We start from the raw sequence: 20927 nt of genomic DNA on the forward strand, positions 1-20927 counted from the left end.
AGATCAGAACTTTCATTTAAAACACGGCGGGGAGGCAAACCCGCCAGAAGAAAATGAAAGAAATTCACAAGTTCGAATTTAAAGATTAGTCAATCGTTCAATTTGTAGTTCGGTGGGAATTACTTAACTCGAGAAGCGTTACACGTGCTCGACGAATTTCCCTGCGCTTTTTAAAGATAAAAAATTTTGCTTTAAAAATGCTCAGAGAAGCATAGATAATTTATTCCTACCCGGAATTAGATTCAAGGAGTAAGAGCGTTCCCTACCCCACGTGGGGTCGCCTTCGTATCCGCTATGTGCTCGAGGGAGAACACCGACGCACGCGTACTTCCGGTGCTTGCCAATTCCCGACGGGTGTAGCGGCGGTAAACAACTGCCGATTGCACCAGTGGCGGTTGTCTGGTAGCGATTCCCGCCGAAGCGTTAACGCCTACCTTACCTAAGTTGGTCTGTCGCCCAGAAATTAGGCTTTCTGTGTTCTACGAAAGTGAAGTGTTCTAGAAGCCGTCTTCCTCTCCAGTAAACTAAGGCTATACCTCAAGCATATCGCGAGGGGATGCGAAAGCTCGAGTGTATTGGCTTCAGAATACGCTATAGACCTGATCAAAGGATTTGATCGCCCTACGACAGCATAGCTAACGGGCTCGTCAGCGGCTGAGCGAAACGGGCTAAGGCTATTTTGTGCAGTGCTTATGCAAGTAAAATGAACCTTATTAAGTAATCACTGGCGGCGCATGAAAGTAATTTCACAGAATCACCGGGATCACGCCCAGCGTGAGTCACTCCCGCCTCACAAGCGCGAAACCAAACACTTCACTCGCGCAACTGTAAACAGTTATTAGAACAGTGGTTACTTAATTTAACACATAACAATTTTAAGGCGATTGCCTTACAATTATCAAATGATAATTGCATGAAAAAGTGTTACTAAAACTCACTTGGTGATACACAGAGAAGACGGTGATGCAAAGCAGTCACCAGAGGAGCTGCGCAGCAGCTCGGGCGAGTGGGTATCAGCGATTGAAATTTAAGAACACGTAAGCTGCGCCTACACCGCTGCTGCCGCTCAAGGTCAACGGAAGGAAAGCTGGCGATGGCGGAAATCATTTCCGCAGAGCGATGGTGGCAATCATTTTCGCAGAGCGATGGCGGCAATCATTTCCGCAGAGCTTTCTTCCTTTTTCTTTACTGATACGATCAAATTCGAGGAAGAAACAATCCAAAAGATCAAATAGAGCTTTCAACGTGTTAAAAGCAAACAGCCTAAAACGGAGTTTGCTCTAATTCCATGTATCAACGCTGCTCGTCACGCAATTCCAGTGAAAGATTGAACAGAGCTTGACTCCCCGTCGCGCCGGTCTCGATGGTCGGGACTGCCAAAGGGAAGCGACTTTACCATAATATTCCAAGCAGTCAAAATAGTTGTGGCCAGCAAATTAATGCAGATAAGACTTGCAGGTCTAGACATAGTGGTAGAGTGGGGTGCTTACCTTCCATGTGTCAAATGCACCCGTACTGTGTTAAAGGGGGCTTAACATGTTCATCCACTTGCCTGTACCAAGGGCTTCCACTCTGAGCATTCAAATCAAGGCTGCAACTCGCCCTTATGGTCGCAGCGAGACGGAAGTCAACCAAGCTAGGGACGCTAGACATGTATACTTGGCGGAGTCATTGGTTCTGGCCTCGCTGAATTGTGACGACATTCGGGATCGTTTTGAGGCCCATGAGGACCGGAATGCGGGAGACATCATTATTGCTGAGGGATCAACCGCACAGATTCAAGCAAATGCCACTTACCCACACTGATGGCCTAGCTATGTGACTCAGCGCCTACTACTCAGGCCACCCTTGTACGAGATGCTGCTAAACCTACGTGACTATCAGGGGTTGGACCGAATCAATCAAGCCAGTGTCATTATGGAACCTATAGTAGTGTGCTGTGAAAGACGTGCGATTACAGAATGCTTTGGAGGTGTGGTGGATTTTGATCCTGACTGGCCTTCAGACCGAGTGCGCGCCCTTTTATTGTATTTGGAGAGGAAGAACGTCCCATCAATTCAATCCTGGAGATGGACTCTTGCCCATGACTCATTGTTCATGCGAAGAGCAGCCTGCATGCACGTTGGCCCAAGAAAACAGTAATTAGAACAGTATAATTACGGTAACCATAAATCTTCAGGAGACGATCTTCATGAAGACTTGACACGTAACATGTTGGTTACGATAAAAATCTACAATAACGACTACACTCGCCAACCTGCTCGAACAAAATTTAAAATGATCCAATGAATGAGCTAACGCATAACCAATGTACCAACTTCTTTGTGGCTAGGTTGATTGACAAGCATGTACTCGCTCCCGGTATTGTTTGCGTTCTCACGTCAAGGCTTATGAATTCATTGCCTCTAAAACCCCATTCTTGCATTTCAAATAAGTCTTCTAACTGGGAAGAAGACTGGAAAAGAGAACTTCAAATTTAATTACGTCTTTGGTCCCGATACAACCCAGGAGCGCATCTACAAAGAATGCGTCCAAAAAAATATTAGAAAGATACGCAATGGTAAGCTAGCTTTCAATCCATGTGTATATTGCTTGTAATTTTTGAAGAAAGTGTATAAGTATGTTAATGTAGGCATTTAGATACAGCATAAGGTTGTTATCTAATCTTAAGATCTAATCTAATAACATAAGCTGTTTTCCAATATCCAAATTCTACATCTCCAGGATTAAATATTACCATTTTATTTAAATAATATCTTTCAATAATATCTAAAGTCTTTCAGTAATATCTAATATCTATTATCAGGTTAAATGTTATAAATGTCTTCTGAATTTATCACTAGTTTGGTTTAGCAATATTCTTATCTAATTTGATAATTTGTTTATTTCCAGGATCAACATTCACCATTCTGGCCTATGGCCAGACTGCTTCTGGAAAAACGTATACCATGGGAACGGGGCGGCAGCGGGATGGCGACTTGGGAATAATTCCCAGGGCCATCTATGACCTCTTCGAAGATGTTGAGGAGCGGCCTCGTAAAGACCGCATCTCCTTCTCATTTGTTGAGGCAAGTCATTCATTGCTTGTGTCCATCTAATATTCTCACTCTTTGTGTGCATTTATCACCTATTTTATTCATGTGATGCATTTTTGTTGATAAGAAAAAGCATCATAGACCAATAAAAATTTTTTGTCATACGTATTATTTGTGATGGATTGTTCAAAGTTGTACAAGTTTTATTTAAACATGAATAAATATGTTTATTTATCTTTCCTTCTGCTAGCAGACTATTTCCTCGGATAGCTACTTTTACCGCTAGGATTTGATAATATATAAAGCTCATAAATATCATAATGTGGAAAATTAATGTTTATAGTATTCACAATTCTTATGCGTTTGCAGATATACAAGGAGAAGATGAAAAATTTACTCGCTGCGACTGGACAAGGAGCAGTTTCCAAGCTAGCCTTTCCCGACGTTAACGGATCCACTTTTATCAAAAGTCTCACCGAGCTGCCGGTGGCGTCATACGAAGTTGCCATGCGGTATTTTGACCAAGTCAGTACCAATTTTTATTGCATTTTTTTGTGATGTCCATATTGACCTTTCTTCATTGTTATGAGTTCTTGTTAGTTTTAGTTAGTTAGTTTTTCTTCTTGTTGAGCAGGGCTGTCTCGACCGAGTTTCGGGCATTACCGCCAAGAACCGGGAGAGCAGCCGGTCGCACGCCGCAGTCATCGTGCGCTGTGATAGTGTGGCATTGGGAGACAGGTGACTTGCCCCTCTTACTCTTCTTTGTTGACTCTAGTGGGTAAGGGACTAATCATCAGGTTTCATATCTGAATCTGAAAACTTTTTGGTTGATATTCCAGGATTTGATAATACATTGTAAGAACTTAGGAGCAAAAATACATTTAAATTACCGTATATTCCATTTACATCAAATTTTGCATGTATGCTTAAGTGACTGTTATATTTGCAGCGACAAGGTAGTAACCGGTAGGCTACTTCTTGTCGACCTCGCTGGGAGCGAACGACCGGCGAAAGGCGCGACTGGCGAGGGGTCCAGCATAAACATGGGGCTGCTCAGTCTTGGTTTGGTAGTGCAGGCCCTCGCTAATTCGGCCCCGCATGTCCCCTACCGCAACTCAAAGCTTACAATGCTGCTTAAAGGTAAGACTTGTATTTTTAGAATAAAATGTATGATGCAATAAAACTTTGTGGTATTTGTTGATTAAATTGTATGCGTTTTGTCATGATGTTTGCCGGTTTCTCGGAATGCTGCAGACTTTCTGCAAGGACCCTAGGGTGTAAGAGCGATTCACTCATCATCGCATGCGTTTCTCCTCACCCCAACTGCGCGGAGAAGACGAAGAAGACGCTGCAGTTCGCAAGGCAGGCGTTGAAAATTGGATACGACCCGAAGCAAGCAAGTATCGCTCGTCTTGAACGAGATGTACAGTCGGTGGGTTCTACAAATCACGAAACGTGTATTTGTCGTGCCAGATATTTGAAAAAAATGGTACGAGTGAATGAAAAGTGTGCAAGGATAATTAAAAGTATGTATGTAAACACTTGAGCTAAATATCGTATATCGAGCTGTAAACATATCTAGCTAAATAATATAGACGAGGTAGTGACCGGCAGGTTGCTACTTGTCGACCTCGCTGGTAGCGAACAACCGGAGGCAGGCGCGACTGGCAAGGGCTCCAATATCAACCTGGGGCAGCTCAGCCTTGGCAGTCATGGACGCCATCGTCAATTAGTCGATCTGGTTCATGGACGCCATCAGAATAGCAACCACCAGATAAGCGACGAATCTATGTGAGAATAATTTACATACTCCGTTAGGAGGTAACTTTCCGCTATACATAGCGGTACACTTTGAGTGTACAGTGTTGCACATATACACGTTGCAAAAATAAATGGTATGGGCGCCCCCATTCAGGGTATCTATTGTACAGGCTCTCGCCTTTATTCATCTTTTGATGCTGAAAGCAGTGGCGAATTCTATGCACACCAGACTCTTGAACTGGACTTGTGTTGTCCAAAGCCGCTCCGCAAAAATTTCCAGAGGTTTGGTTTCAACTACGCCAACTTCAACAGGACTAACCCGGAGAATGAACTTGCGTCGGCGGCGGCAGATTACACGCCAGCCGCAAATAGTAGGGCCACGGCTTTAATGCATGCCAACAGCATCGACGTGGAAGGCACTACCACGGTCATCGGGGAGGATATACGAATCAACCCAGCTACACGACGACCAACTACACCGCGATCCTACTCTAATCTAAACAATAGCGACGTTCTATGGACCAGGTGGAGTTGTCCAAATTGACGGGGCTAGATTCTGCTAAGACCTGACGAGGTCTGCATATAATGACGAACTTTAATTCATTGAATTCAAACCGAAAATCCTGCGAGGATGGCAAAAGCCGCCAACTCTAATTCTGAAAATGCGGTGCTCGGCACTGAAATATTCGAAGCTAATGAGGTCTCAACTGCTGTAGACGAGACAGTCAATGGAAACAATGTGGTGCCTTGCAGGAGCAGGTGACTAATTCTCAGTTGAAAAAGAATCAGAATCTTTGCTTGGCGAGCGAAGAATCAGTTTCTGGAGTCGGAGATACGTAAACTGTAGGAGAGCACGGCCTCTATTATCGAAGAGAAGAACACCCTTTTGCCGGAACAACTTGAAAGTTCTGAAAACGCAACTTCTTACCATTAAAGCTAGTGTCCAAGGCTCAAGGTAAAAATTAGCCTTGACATAATGTTGAAAACTAGCAATGTACCCTAATTTCAATTTGTTCCCAGCCTGTTTTTGAACTATACTAGCACTGCCTCATGCTCCTGCTAACAACCTTCACCTCGCAATCCACACTATCACAGGACTTGATACTATAGCTGGAAAAAGAGTTAAGCACGCTGCGCTCCAAGCCAACTATTCCAGCAAGACCGAGCGAGACCTGCGCGTCCTCGCCCGCATTCAAGAGTCACGAGATGGCCTCTAGTTCGCATCCTGCCTGATCTGGTAACTGCCGCCTCTCACTTGCTCAGCACTCTTGAGTACAGACTATACCACGAAGTATTACAGTTCGCAGCTACCGCCAGGTGTTGCGGCTGCGTGACGAGCTAAGGCGGCTCCTCGTACGCCTTTATAGCAGCGCAATCGCTGTCGGAGACCACAGCTGCTTTTCTTCAAAAGGATTTTCTTTAACGCATCATTGCCTTGCCATTAACGCTAGTTAACACAGCTCTTGGTAAAAATAACGTGTAGAAATAACCATGTATTATGTTCCATAACTAATCAATCATTAGAACCAACATGTATTATAGTCCGTACTTAATCCTTCACAATTCTGAAGGCCCTTTTTTACCTTTAGTTTTCCGAAATTATGTCGTCCTATTTGTATAAATTGACAGTTCACTGGAGGATGGCTTCAAACGCTCTTAAGAATATAATAAATAGGGTTCCATGCGCAAAGAACATTTCCCCTACCGGTCAACTTGCGGCGCCCAGTCAACATTATTGCAGATTGTACAACACTACTACCTTGAATGCCTTCGCAGAGTGGAGAATCCACTTAGAACATGCAACGAATTACGAGATGGCTGCACTATGCTGCCTAATTAGGCGATACCCATTACTCGTTCGAAAAATATCGTCCTAGTTACCTCAGGTCCCAGCCAAGAATTGTGACGCTCTCACGGTTTCGGTGAGAACTTGATCTAGGTACCTAGCTGGTGTGCTGTGTCTCGGGACTATATACGGAAGTTCCTGACAGGGTTGTCAGATGGGGCGAAGAGAAAAAGGCCAATTTGGCTGACATTAAAGGCCAAAAAACGGCGCGTCGTAACTTAACGAGGAATTTCTATATTCAAGGTAGTTACAAGTTACAACCGTCTACAGAGCGCACATCTTCTCTTCAAACTTACGGAAAACAAATATTACACCAATTTCACTATGACTACGCTCTAAATTCTAAATAACGGTCAATGCCAAGCTACAGCGAGTTATACATTACTTGCCGATCGTAACTGAAAACCGTATAATGCTTGCTAGTTAGTGGTCAGAATTTTGATTTTTCATATTCGATCGACACCTAACAACTATGAAGTTTTACGATCGCGCTAAATAGACGAGGCGTTGTCGGTAGAATACGTTACGATCAGTTAGCTATTGCCGGATCAGAAGTTAACACAGAGATCAGAGAGATGCTCAGTTGACGGACGTAACTCCATTGTCTTCAGCTTCAGCGCTAGAGAAACACTGAGCAAGAGAAAACTTTTCTAATTTAAAATTCTAACCAGGGTCGACAAAAAGTGATCTCTTTCTTTGGTGGATCAAATCAAGAAGTAAGGATGGCTGCTATACCCATTTCTGCGATAGAAAGATTATGTAGTCACTGCAGGACTAAAGTGAATATTGAAAGTCAATCATAAATTTTTCGAAACTTTTAAATGCTCAGAAAATATTCTATTACCAAACATTACGAGCGAAATACCTAATAGAAATCGAACCAAGTAATGGAATACCTTCCTAGTCTAAGGCAATTTGCTAAAAAATCATTTGTCAAAACTACCAAAGAACAAAACTACCACGATACTAAGTCTACCCTGTTAAAGTTAGTCAAAATATCCACGAATCAAAGTTTAAGGAGCGTACGAAGGATTATACTAATTCAAAGTGAAATTTATGGTGTTGTGCAGTAAAATGGCTGAATGTACCTATTGTGAAACAGCGCTGTAATTACAGAAATTACTAATGAATTTACTAATTTTCAGAAAAGTGATAATGGCCATCCATGGTTATTATATCAGTGGGCAACTGGATATAACCCCATGGTATAGTCCAAATTTGGGGGTCAGTTTTGTAGTCCCTGTGCGGATGTCCGCTCGTAGGTTCCCATCGCTCAGTTGAGCGGTGAAGGCACAATGTCATGAGGATTTGGCTAGGTCGTGAGATTAGTATGTGAGTCACCAAGTTGATGTACTGCAGACCTAGAGTTATCGGAGCAAGTTGCATTGCGTCAGATATTGCTTGAGGCTGTCTGTTCTAAAATTAGTTCGGGGAGTCTCCTTTAGCATCCTGGCAAGGGTTTCGTCTGGGTTCAGCAACACAGTATCAGGGAAGCAGTTCCTTCGGTCGGCGATGTAGTTTGGGCACTCTGTTGTCACGTGCATCACTGTCAAGGGGACTAGACAGTCGTGGCAGTATAAGGCATTGGGCAATGTTCCATAAGGTATCTGGGTGAGCCGTGTGTGGCCGATCCTTAATCTACACAGGGCCACTTACATTCGCCGCGATTTTTGGTAGGACGAGTTCCAGGTTTGTATGCTGTCTTTCAGAGCTCGCAACTTATTTCCCTCAACATTCTGCCATTGATTTCGCCACACCCTACGGATGCCTGCTCTGATTATGGGGTAATAGTCACGGCTTGGGATTTCTTAATTGAAGATCGCCATGTTTGCCGTTGCCGCGCTGATTGCCGTCTCGTCCGCCTTCTCGTTTCCACGCACCCCCACGTGGTTCGGCACCCACCAGACGCGCACCGTAATTCGCGCCGGCGCTATCTCTATCAGCCTCGTCAGGATATCTATAATGATGGGGTTCAGGAAATGATGATAATGATATAATAATACTGAAACTACGCGAGGTTCAGGGCGCTAAGCACTCCGGGAGTTCGGCAGTGAAGACCGATGAGTTAGGATTGAGTTTCCTTGATATCGTTGCGGCGCCGGACACAGCCGCACATCCCACAGCGTCATCTGATTTGGAGCCATCCGTGTAGATGTGCGTCGATCCCGCGTGTTCCGAAGATATATGATTTTGGAACCGATTTTTCAGTGCTGTCGGGTGTGTTGCAGGTTTTTGTAAGTCAAGAACCAGTAATACCTCTAGATTTCATGAGTGGGACTTGCATGATATTCGATTGACCAAGAGTTACTCGAGAAATCAAGGTTAAAAAGGGCGCCTTTGGTTAGTTTTTATGATATATACAATTGGTTTCACGATTTGTGGTATCAGTAGCACATTCCAGTCAAGTTCCATCAAGGCAATCCGAGTAATCAACGTTTGCCGTGTATTAGGCAAGCTCACTAAATTGCAAGACAAAAAAAAATTCTCTGACAAGATCTGCTGAACAGACGTTCTTCAGTAGCCCTACTTAAAGGATAGTAGAAAATATGGAAACTAATATTCAATTTAACTAATATGAAAAAAAATAATGGATTGAACACGATAGAATTCAGGGCTGAATAAGGCGTGCAATCTAATTTCGGAAGCTTGTAATGGAAGGCGAGCTTGTTAATGTCCCCACGCAACTTCTTCAAGAACAGACTAGACGAGGCTATGCAGGAGCATATGTTCAGTCTTAAAAAATGCCTAGCAAATTACGGACCAGGCAATAAGTCCAGCAGCTATCTCAATCAATCGTCAGCTATAGAAAGATCGGGTTCCAAAGGCCGGATCCCTTGTGAATCAAGTCACGAAAAGTTCAAGAATCGGCAACAGGCCATGGGCCTATTTCTTCAACGCCGACACTTCTATTCTATTCTAATGTAATACCGTACACTTCCATTCGATGCCAAGCTCCTCAAAAGCATACTGAGATTTTCCCAACGCTTATTCTCTATTCTTGAATAATTTAAAGTGGTGCAAGTCAACTGAAATTTGTACCGAGCGCAATCAAAAAGCAACTTTTAAATTTAAAAATAATTATGAAAAGACATTTGCATAAGAAAAAATCTGAAAGGGGTCCAAACTCCAAAATTTAAAACAACGCGGAAAAATTCCGTAGTTTGATAAACGACAAAATTTTGTCAAGATCGACAAGCACAGTTTTTTAACAACTCGGTTCGTAAATAGCCTTAACCTGGAAAACTCAAACAAACAAGCTTTAAATCAACCAATTTTAACAAGCTCATTCTTAATTTTAACAAGTTATTGGGAAACGCGTGTTCAATGCAATTCGTCATTGGAGACACGCAATTATTTCTACTTTGATCAAATTTCAGGATCCCATATCGAAGCAAACTAATATATATAAATGTACAAGAGATGGTGAGATATCTGAAGATCGAAAGGCAGTTGGGCGTCTTGAGTGAGGCAAAAGTGCAGCTAGAAACCCTCACACTTCCCGCTGCCTCTGTGGCTGGCCGACACTGAATATCCTAGCCGGAAGACATCAGGATAATGTATCAGGTCGAGCACTGGATGTAGTGATGCGCATCAGCTCTATTTCATTCAATATTTCATCCTCAACATGAGGCGGTAGATATTCAGCTTCACAGCCTTCATCAAGTAGTTCATCACTTGCTGCAGCTCTGGAGGATTTTTGATGCAATAAATCACTATGAAAGTGCCCGTTATTTTCTAAAGGAGCTCCTTTTACAACATTTTCACCAACAGCTGGAGGAACGCGAGCTGGTAATCTATTATTCTTGCATAGAATTTTATCAGTTAGTTCAACGTTCGTAATAGTCTTTTGAACTTAAATCCATATTGGGAAGCGATGGTAATGCTTTTCCGCTGCAGATTCTTGATGGTTTTGTAGGCGAATCTGGCGAAGATTCTGACACAGAATGTAGTTCTGCAGATGAAGACATGATTCCGTTGCTTGACAAAGCATTATTCAAATTGTCTGCGTTATCATAGCGGTGAAAGGTTGTTTTGCGAACGAGTTCTGGGCGACCTTCACGCAACATCCTGAACAGCAAAAGGCCAGGTTAGTGATGTACAGTCACTTAAGCTTGGCTTGCCACTGTAATTAATTAGCCCCTAATCAAATATGATTTACAACTGGCCTAACGTGCGTTTTGAGGGGTTAGAGTAGTACAAATATGTCTCAGATTTTTACATGCTCTTTGTGGGTTTCGTTTCACATAAACTTTCGTTCATGTGAAGCATCATTGTTATTGAGATGAGAAAAGTACAACCATGGCGACTGATGTTTTATTTCTTATTGCCTAATGTATTATTGACGGTAATAATAGCTACTGTCAGAAGTATTTCAGTTAAAATCGTTATTTACTGATAACATTTCATCTCTAATCAACACTTGAGTAATTTAACATTATAACAATCAGAAAGCTATCATAAATTATAGACAAGTTACCTTTCCTCCCAAACAGCGATATCTTTCTCGAATTTTCTGGTGATTTCCTTGCTCTTTTCTATGAAAACGTTGCGCTCAGCCTCTGATAAAGCTTTTCACTTGGCCACGGCTTTCGCCATGAAGGCTTTCTGCACTCAAAACATAATCAAAGGTTAGCATTGTAATCCCTGACCAAAAAAAAATAATGCACTATTTTTACTCATGGAGGAGCTCTCTGAAGCTTTTGCCGTTTGCATATAAATTTCTCCACTGGTGATAAATTTATAATATAATTTATTTTTATACAGCATTATTGATTTTATGTAATTTTTTAGAGAAAATTTCCACTGGAACTTCTGCTTTGGTCATTTCATTTTAAAATTGGATGCATAAGGAGGAAAGAATGACAAAACAAATAGGTTTCTGATTTGAGACAGAAAAATTGATTTGACTTTTCAATTCATCCTAGCTTCCTATGAATTATAAATAAAATATTGCATTGGATATTGGGAGTCCGTCCCAGGCGTTTCCACACGTCATTGGCACACTCCTAACATCTAACTAAGCAAGAATGAGAAGAAAAATTTCATTAGAGAATACAGCTGTAACAAATTTTGAGCCATTACATTTGAAAGCTCATAATTGCCCGTATGGTTTTATCACTCCAACATATGGTTTTATTCACTGACAGAGGAGTCTGAAAACTCTAGTTTCCAGCATTGGTATCATACACTTCTGAAATAAGTCTGAAAGCACTTATGCACCCAATTAATATAGAACACAATTTCCTTAGCTAAACATCAAAATAAAACAACCCTACTTTAGCATATTCACACACCTTATCTCCTTTCTCTGTGGAAGGCTCATCATGTCTGAGTGTATTAAGAAAGAGGAAGAAACAATTCTCTGGTTGCTTGGGACGATTCAGTCTTTCCATTTCTTTCTTCTTCCCTCTCTTGCTGAGTAATCTTTCTTTGCTCTTCTTCCTGCGGTCAACAGCTTCTTCTATGCTCTGTATTTGTTCTGGAGTCAACTGGCTGAGGTAGGCTTTGTATCTGTAAACAATTTAATGAAGTAAAAGGTTCAAAGGTCCAAACAAATTGGCCAAAATTAATAGATGAATATATCAAAGGGCTTCATTTAATCATTAACTCAAAATTAGCATTTAGGATAGAAACTTCTTATAAACTCAAAATTTAACTCGGAGCTCATTTCTTACTCATTGATGATTCATAATTTTCAGAATCAAACATTGAAAGCAACATGATTTAAAAAATGAATGAAGAGGAATAGAATAGCCTTGCCTAGCTTGGGAACGTAATAACTTAAATAATTGTAAAATGTATAATACATTTATTTTAAAAAGATGGAACAAAATATAAAATGGTACCATATTACGACTAAAACAATACAAACATTTTAATTAATTTGAATATTTACCACTTTCATTGAACTAAGGCAAGCCACATAGTAAATTTTCCAACTGAAAATCACATGCAGCAATAAAAGTCCTTGGCATCAACCATGACTAAGATGGTATATATCATTGATCAAATACCTACATAAATACATAAATATTAAAAGCTCACTTCAACTGATACTGCTTCTTTTCTTCATAGTATTCATTCAGGAGATGTTTTTTCTGTTCTTGAGTCTGGCTGTTCCAAATTTCTGACAGCAAACGTATTCTCTCTGCAGAAGTTCAGACAAATAAAATTGAAGTGTACCTCCATATATGTGATCACTTGATTATAAAATATCCATTGGGTAAAATTTACAACAATTGCACATGATACGTACGTAACTAAAGAGATAAGCATTTTGCCTCTGAAAAATCATTAAAATACTCCTTTAAGGAGGCAATATTATTACCTATTGGTCTCCATTACTGTTGATATTGTGCACTTATAACTGGATTCTGTCATTTCATTGCACATCAAAATTGGATGAAAGAATTTATTACACTTCAACACATGAATAATAAAATCAAATGTACTACACCTGTCCAAGAAAGATGTGGATATTCCTTGTGCCCTTTGCTCATGAATTTGGCAAAAGGCTGCAGTGGCTTGGTTGGTGGATCAGGCAAGTTAAGCTCATCAGCAATGCTCATCTTCCCGCAAACAGCAGAAGTTTGAGTAAACCTGCAACAATGAAACCTAATTAGGAAAGATGATAAACAATATGGTGATTACATGTTTCTTATAATATAAAAACATACAATATTATGATTAATTAATATATTTGTATGAAGAGGTTTCTATTCAAGTATATACTTTTCTCAAACATTGTAAGAGTCTTAGAGATGGTAATAGATGAAAGAGGAGATATTTGATAGATAAATAGATGTACACCCTGGCAAAGTGGTGGGAGGTATAATGTGATAGGCCTTCCAATACATTTTGTTGTATAAACATGTGAATATATTACCTATCCAGAACATCATGTTACAATTAATATCTATAGAGGAGACTCTATTCAAGTATATACTTTTCTCAAACATTGTAAGAGTCTTAGAGATGGTAATAGATGAAAGAGGAGATATTTGATAGATAAATAGATGTACACCCTGGCAAAGTGGTGGGAGGTATAATGTGATAGGCCTTCCAATACATTTTGTTGTATAAACATGTGAATATATTACCTATCCAGAACATCATGTTACAATTAATATCTATAGAGGAGACTCTTGCCTTAAAAACACTAGGTACCCCAAGGCCAAAATAATAATTGTTGAATTTTTTTTGGAAGAGCTTTCTTTTCTACTTTTTGGTAGTTGTATTCTGCTAAAAATTTGTTTTCAAATAAATTAAGGTACCATCAATGAATTTCAATAAAAGAATACTTGTACAATTAGAAATAAATTTGGTACCAGTACAAGTATTACTTTAGATTATGTGCATCCAAAAAAAGGGTGTTTTTTAATTATATGTTTTTTGGGGTGTAGATCAAGAATCTGAAATCTGTTTTTGGTGGTCGGCATTGGAAATTTTTAACGAAACCTGTTCCTAACTGAACCTAACCTGCAAGGTTTTTGTTGATCAGCTAGGTTTTTCTATGTTTGGAGTCTGTCTGGCGGCCGGAAAAACCTAGCCAATAGGTTTTTTCTATGTTTGGAGTCCGTCCGGCGGCCGGAAAAACCTAGCCAATAGGTTTTTTCTATGTTTGGAGTCTGTCTGGCAGCCGGAAAAACCTAGCCAATAGGTTTTTTCTATGTTTGGAGTCCGTACTGCGGCCGGAAAAACCTAGCCAAGCAACGAAAACCTTGCAGGTTAGGTCCAGTTAGGAACAGGTTCCATTAAAAATTTGCGATGCCGACTGCCAAAAACGGATTTAAGATTCTTAATCTACACTCCAAAAAACATATAATTAAAAAAAACACCCTTTTTTGGATGCACTTAATCTAAAGTATTACCATAAATTCATTTAATAATATCTTCAATATCATCCACAAAATTTCATGAAGCCAAAGATTACATCCACCATTCTAAATGAACCATTCCAAGGTTCCCATGTCATTAGCTTTTTCTTTCTGCTAGTTTTAACTGTAATAGCAAACATACCCACAATGAGTGTCATTTTCATTAGTCATATAGGGAGCTATTTCATGATTACAAACCTGCATTTAGATCAGAAAAAATTTATAATTTTGTTTGTAAAAATTACTTATCTGAAAATAACTGCAAAAATTTGCATACAAAAAAATTTGATCAAAATAATTTCCTTTTGTCAAACAACTGAATCCCAATGTAATAGTTAGTGTTACTGTGTTACACAGTCAACAAAACAAGCTATTATTTACAGATTCTTTTTATGGCAAAAGCAGTCTGCAGCCTCTGAAGATGATGAAGCCATTACATTAAACAATCAAATTGAAAGCAAGCATGGAAAACATCTTTACAGCCACAAGCCAGACCATAATTTCTGCCAGATGAATTACCTCCTATCTAATTGTTAACAAAATTGCACAATTGGGCTGCGAGATTCCAAATGTAGTAAAAATTTGTCACGTTGGAGCTGGGAGATTTCAGAAACAAGTACCGTACCTAGGAAAATTCCAATCCTGTAATAACTGCTGTACATGTTCATACATTATCCTTTCAAATCCAATTTAGCTAGAAATAAAAAAAAAACATGAATAATAGATAAATTAACCCTTTTCAGCTCATTGGCACATATATGGCACATTAAACAGCATGATGTAATATTGCATCATACATCGCTCTTGGTTGAGACAAGCCTGAACAAGTGTACTGGAAATGCACACCAAACCTGCTACAACATGTTCATATGAGTACAACCCCTTAAGCCTGCCAGTTTGTGCTCTGCTGTCACGTTGAAAAGAAGTGTCACTGTGTTCTGCCAAAAATAATGGCTTCCAGGGGAAAGTAAGTATATTTAGCACATTTCTTTGAGAACCAGGTTCTTTTGGTAACTGCATATGTTGAACAAGTAATAAACTGACCTCTCTAGTTAACTTTCACATTTGTATAATGCATTATTTTTTCTGGATATCATTTTATATTTGCTGTGCCATATATGGTTTGCTGAGCTAATGCAGGTACATTTTTCTGAGTACACATATTTCTTGAATATCGAATTTCTAGCATGTTCTAAGTCCATTTTATGTTTCATATTTCAGATTCCTGACTATGCATGAGATATTAGGTATATTCGAATAAGATGAGAGCCATGCAGATGTTTATATTGACCCTGATGGTCCCAGCCTATTGACTGATGAAGACTCTGCTGATGAAAGTGATAGTGGATTGATATTTGTCTGGCAGACAACTGACTGGTAATGCTGAAGCTGTATTCAATGACGGACGACATACAACTGAAGATGATTGTGAAGATCAACTGAGTGGCAATGATGAAGCTTTTTTCCAAGACGAACGTAGTACTACTGAAGATGATGGTGAGGCTCATAATTCTTTGCCTATCAAGTATCAATAACTATAAGACTCCCAAATTGAGTCTTGGCACTTTACTCACACCTGGTGACTGCATATTTCCTGAGGCAAATTATGCAAAATATAGAGATATTACTCCAGTTGAACGTTTTTAACTATTTTTTTATGATGATATGTGGAATTTACTAGTGGATCAGACAATTGTCTATGCAACTTTCAAAGGTGAAACAGATTTATTGGTAAGCAAAGATGGAATGAAAGTATTCCTTGGAATTTTTATAGTGTCTGGTAATATTGTTCCTCTATCTTCTCGGATGATGTTTTAGAGAAATTCATCTGTGACAAGAAATAAAGCTGTCTCTCAGGCTATGAGAAGAAAAAGCTTTGAAAGGAGCTGGGAGACCGCCATCCTACTCAACAAAGGGTGACAAAATAAGTGTTAGATGATATTCGTTTTGATGGAATAAAACATTATCTTGTAGAAACACAAGATAACAAAAGAAGAAGATGTGCTGGAAAAGGATGTAAGAAAAAAACCTTTCAGTCAGTGTTGCAAATGTAATGTAGGTCTTTGCTTGGCATGTAAACTTCCATTTCATACCAAATAATGATATGTTCTGAGTATTTACATTCTGATCATTATTTCCTTTTTTACCTTTTACATGCAAGTCCAACTTAAAGTAGGTATTATGTATTTGAACACAATTTGATACTTGAAATAATGTGGTTGAACACTATTTAATGCTAACTAGAAAATTAGTAGTTCACACGATGGATCAAATATTTGTTTTAGTTTTGCCATTTTACAGTAGCCCCACACTCAGGATATAAACGGGGAAATATCTCACGTAAATCAATCTAATTATATTTTTTTGCGCAGACGTTCGTGCAAATTACGGTCATCGATTCCGCGCCGCGCAGCACTCGGCGCGCGCCGCGGAGCCGTCCGACACAGTTCTGATTTAGACACAGTTTTCATCTGAATGGAATGGCAACATCGTCTGTAGATGATTTCAAGTAATGCTGAACCAGCATTGCCAGATGGTATATTTCTATACCAGATCACACAAATCTGGTATTTTCAAAAGGTGTCTGGTATGAATATTTTAGATCTGGTATATATGCCTAAATCTGGTATTTTTCTGGTATTTTCTGACTTCCTGCAAATTTACTGCATTTAGTTCCACCTCTGAAGTTTGAACTTCCTCCAGCGTAGGCGTGGATTATATTATTATTTATATGAATTGCCTTCAGAGCGGCACGATTAGAGCTTTCCCGCCATTTTTGGAACCGCAAGTTTACCACAAGTTTTCATGTCAACCGGAACTCGAACACCACAGCAGAGAGTATTTTATACAGCTAATGAATTTCGCAAACTTTGCTGGAAGAGAGATTATTGAATTTTAGAAAAAAGGCGGGATAATTCAATGAAGGCTGGTGGCAGAGCTGCAATTTTTTAGCTGGGCAATAGGTAACTCTGGAAAAGCCCCAAACTTGATGCACCACCCTTCTTGTTAAAAAGCAAGGCCAAGACATGCTTCAAAAACAGTGAAAAACTCGATCAAAAGTTCAATTTACTGAAAAAGTAGGATATTAACAACGCAAGCAAAATTTACTTGGCAGTTGGCACTGCTAATAACTTGTACATTTGGCCTAGTAATATGTGCATGGGATCATAATTTATTATTGTGGTCGACTGGAGTCTGGACGGGCTGACGATAACACTTTTTGTTCGGGTCCGGGTTGAAGACTTGAACTTGAAGGTGCCGTCAGCAGCCACGTTTTGCCCTTCAACTTATAGTATAATTCTTCTCTTAGCAGTGACTCAGTTTCATTGGTTGTTGGAAGTCATGATGTCTTATTCCTTACGAGACAGATTCATGAATGATGAATGAAAAGGCAGGATTTGGATACTATACGAATAGGCTACGATCATACGAGTTCTGCAGTTTTTTTTTTTTTTTTAATTGGAATTTATGGGAGCCTCTGAAGACTGGTTCAATGCGGCCCCATGTCAGAACAGTTGAAGCAACTTGACTGAATTGTTTTCTTGTACAAAATTGGGTGCATTGAAAAAAAATAACTCAAGATTTCTCAATGGCTGAAGGGTTGCAGAACGGGGCCACCAAAGTGGAGACCACACCGGGATGGAGAGCACCACTCCAGGGCAGACAGCCCCACTCCAGGGCAGAAAGCCCCACTCCAGGGCAGAAAGCCCCACTCCAGGGCAGATAGCCCCACTCCAAAAGTTTGCTAATGTTAACAGCATTATAATACATGCAGAAACGTACATTTTTTTATAGATATTAAAAATTTAGGCTCTATGACTTGTATACTATGTCTATCACAGTCTCGCTGCATGCATTCAAATTCAAATTAGGTCCACCCACACCCCACGGCCAGTGTAGCTGTCAGCTCACCTTCTTCAGAAGTGTGAAAGCTTTTGCCGGTGAAGGTGTGTTTTACGATCGGTCCATAAAGAAGTGTTGATCGGTTCAAAATGACATAAGAACAGGTTCTTTTGAATAACCTATGGATTGGCACCATGATTCCTTAAGTATGATAATGATGGTATCCATGATACTTTACTGGTCTACTTATAGGACTCAAAAATGAACTTGAGGGAGAGTCTAAAAAACTCTCTGCTTTGTCACTATGGTGTACGGTCAGTGTGATTACGTAATTTGCATTGCCGCGCGTCCATATTTAAACTATTTTAGCTTTCTTAAAGTACGGCACTGTCGGCGCATGGCACATTTTTTTACCGGCATAGTACGGCGCACCGCGCAGGTCGTTAAAATGACAATATAAATTCCCACGCACCTGGCACATCTTCCTGACCATGGCAGTAGCCTATTTGGAATAATATAGCAAAAAATATTGAAGACGTTATGTTTCATTGTTAATTTAAGATTTGTAATATCCTAAAAGAGTAATATAACTTGCCAATTTACAAATATATAAGTGCATTTCAGATATGGTTGTTTTTTCTTTCAACATAAAAAAAATGTACTTGCTACTTGGATAGTTGGATATGCTCAGTGGTACATATAATGATATATGGCACATCGTATTATAGCAATACAGCCAATACTATTGTAGGGAAAAGAAAACTGAGATGTTTTCCTAATCAATCAGGTAGAGCCAACACCAAAAATTTGATAAAATATGAAATTACTACAAAAAAAATAATTGGAGCTGAAAAGGGTTATTCAAAACTTTATAATTTTCTTACCATTTTTTAGCTGGGCAATAGGTAACTCTGGAAAAGCCCCAAGCCCCCAAACTTGATGCACCACCTTTCTTGTTAAAAAGCAAGGCCAAGACATGCTTCAAAACTCAATCAAAAGTTCAATTTACTGAAAAGTCCTAAAGTAGGATATTAACAACGCAAGCAAAATTTACTTGGCATTTGGCACTGCTAATAACTTGTATATTTGGCCTAGTAATATGTGCATGGGATCATAATTTATTATTGTGGACGACTGGAGTCTGGACGGGCTGACGATGACACTTTTTCAGTTTTTGTTCGGGTCCGGGTTGAAGTCTTGAACTTGAAGCCTTGAAGGTGCCGTCAGCAGCCACCGTGAGCCACGTTTTGTCATTTAACTTATAGTATAATTCTTCTCTTAGCAGTGACTCAGTTTCATTGGTTGTTGGAAGTCGTGATGTCTTATCCCTTATGAGACAGATTCATGAATGGAAAGGCAGGATTTGGATATTAGGTATACGAATAGGATACGATCATAGGCCTGAAGTTTGAACTTCTGACGAAAAATCGTCAACTGCCTACCGGTAGTCGGCAGATGAGTCCGTAATGCCGGATGGGTCATGGGTCAACGCGGAAATTTATTTGGAGAACTGTAGTTCGAATAATACAAAAAGATTTATCTTGAGAGCACTGCAAATTCATGTCAAGGCCAAGGTTCCTGACACAAGTTAACTGCAAAACAGTATGAATAAATCCTGCACCTTAGGCGTGTGTTAAAAAAAATTAAACAATTAAGAAAAATGCACTCGTATATATCCAGGACGCGAAGAATATGATTATTAAAAAGAAACTAAATGATGCCTAATTCTTATAAACAAAATAAGACTGCAGTACAGAGACTTGATTAAAAATAAATCATTCAAAGTTTAAGCGACACGGTTCTCACAAGAACTATGATTTCTGAACGAAGAAAAATATATAGTACAACTACAAATTTATGGTTAACAAATTATGCATTAGTGGTCCATTCGCAATACACAATGTACGTGTGGTAGATAATGAATCTCTGACTTGTTATTTCATTTCATGAAAATATTGAACCGTAATGTCGGCGAACATGATTGAATGCTAATTCTATTTCTTCAGTGTATTACAACGAAACCAACTGCTCAGGAGTCAATAATACAAGAAGAAAAAATCTGTTATCACAATAACTAATTTGTCACCCATACGCAAAAGAATAATGCTATACTAAGTAGTAGGGCCACGAAAGTTAGATGAGTGATGGACGATAGCACCTGCCGTACGGAACACATGACGCGACCCGCATATGAAAGGCGTCCTGTCGCTCGTTTAGCTTACCTCGCTATAAAAATTGCTGGTCCAAACTTGCACCCGCAGTGCTTCCCGAGACACCCTAGCAATATTTGCGCTAAGTTTGATAAGCGGGATCCGACGAAACAAACTGTCCATCTAGAGGCGATCAAATATCGGCTCCATTAAATCCCTAATCTAAGAATCATATGTCGCCTGTGTAGACGATTGAACAGTGGTTTTTAACGCTTAAACTAAAACAAGTACATCTACTGTAGAGGCGATCGGTAAATGGTTTAGTTAACGATTCAACCAAGCAAATCTTGGTTCTTGCACAGACGATTGATCAATGGTTTCGTTAACGATTCAACCAAGCATATCGTGTTTACCG

General features: G+C 39.7%; 2 protein-coding genes across 7 annotated transcripts; one reads left to right on the plus strand and one right to left on the minus strand.

The window, feature by feature from the left end:
- Positions 1-2948: 2948 nt before the first annotated feature.
- LOC108682891 (kinesin-like protein KIN-14T) lies at positions 2949-5340 on the plus strand. Its single transcript, XM_018172141.1, has 5 exons — positions 2949-3068; positions 3405-3560; positions 3670-3773; positions 3985-4175; positions 4967-5340. Exons 1-5 carry the CDS (start codon positions 2949-2951, stop codon positions 5338-5340), a joined length of 945 nt encoding a protein of 314 aa, XP_018027630.1.
- A 5283-nt stretch (positions 5341-10623) lies between these two features.
- Positions 10624-19547, minus strand: LOC108682895 (upstream-binding factor 1-like protein 1). Of its 6 annotated transcripts, XM_018172147.2 has the most exons (6): positions 17462-17979; positions 13100-13242; positions 12688-12790; positions 11937-12153; positions 11172-11247; positions 10651-10710 (listed from the first exon to the last, which is right to left on the minus strand). In XM_018172147.2, exons 1-5 carry the CDS (start codon positions 17545-17547, stop codon positions 11215-11217), a joined length of 582 nt encoding a protein of 193 aa, XP_018027636.1. In that variant the 5' UTR covers positions 17548-17979; the 3' UTR covers positions 10651-10710; positions 11172-11214. The 6 variants fall into 6 exon arrangements, with proteins under 6 accessions (XP_047740967.1, XP_018027636.1, XP_018027637.1 ...); XM_047885011.1 differs by lacking the exon at positions 11172-11247 and having other exon boundaries at positions 10624-10710; XM_018172148.2 differs by lacking the exons at positions 10651-10710; positions 17462-17979 and adding an exon at positions 19247-19547 and having other exon boundaries at positions 11125-11247.
- Positions 19548-20927: the final 1380 nt, after the last annotated feature.

The sequence above is a fragment of the Hyalella azteca genome, unplaced genomic scaffold, assembly GCF_000764305.2.
Source record: "Hyalella azteca isolate HAZT.00-mixed unplaced genomic scaffold, Hazt_2.0.2 contig16697, whole genome shotgun sequence".
NCBI classification, from domain to species: Eukaryota; Metazoa; Arthropoda; class Malacostraca; order Amphipoda; family Hyalellidae; genus Hyalella; species Hyalella azteca.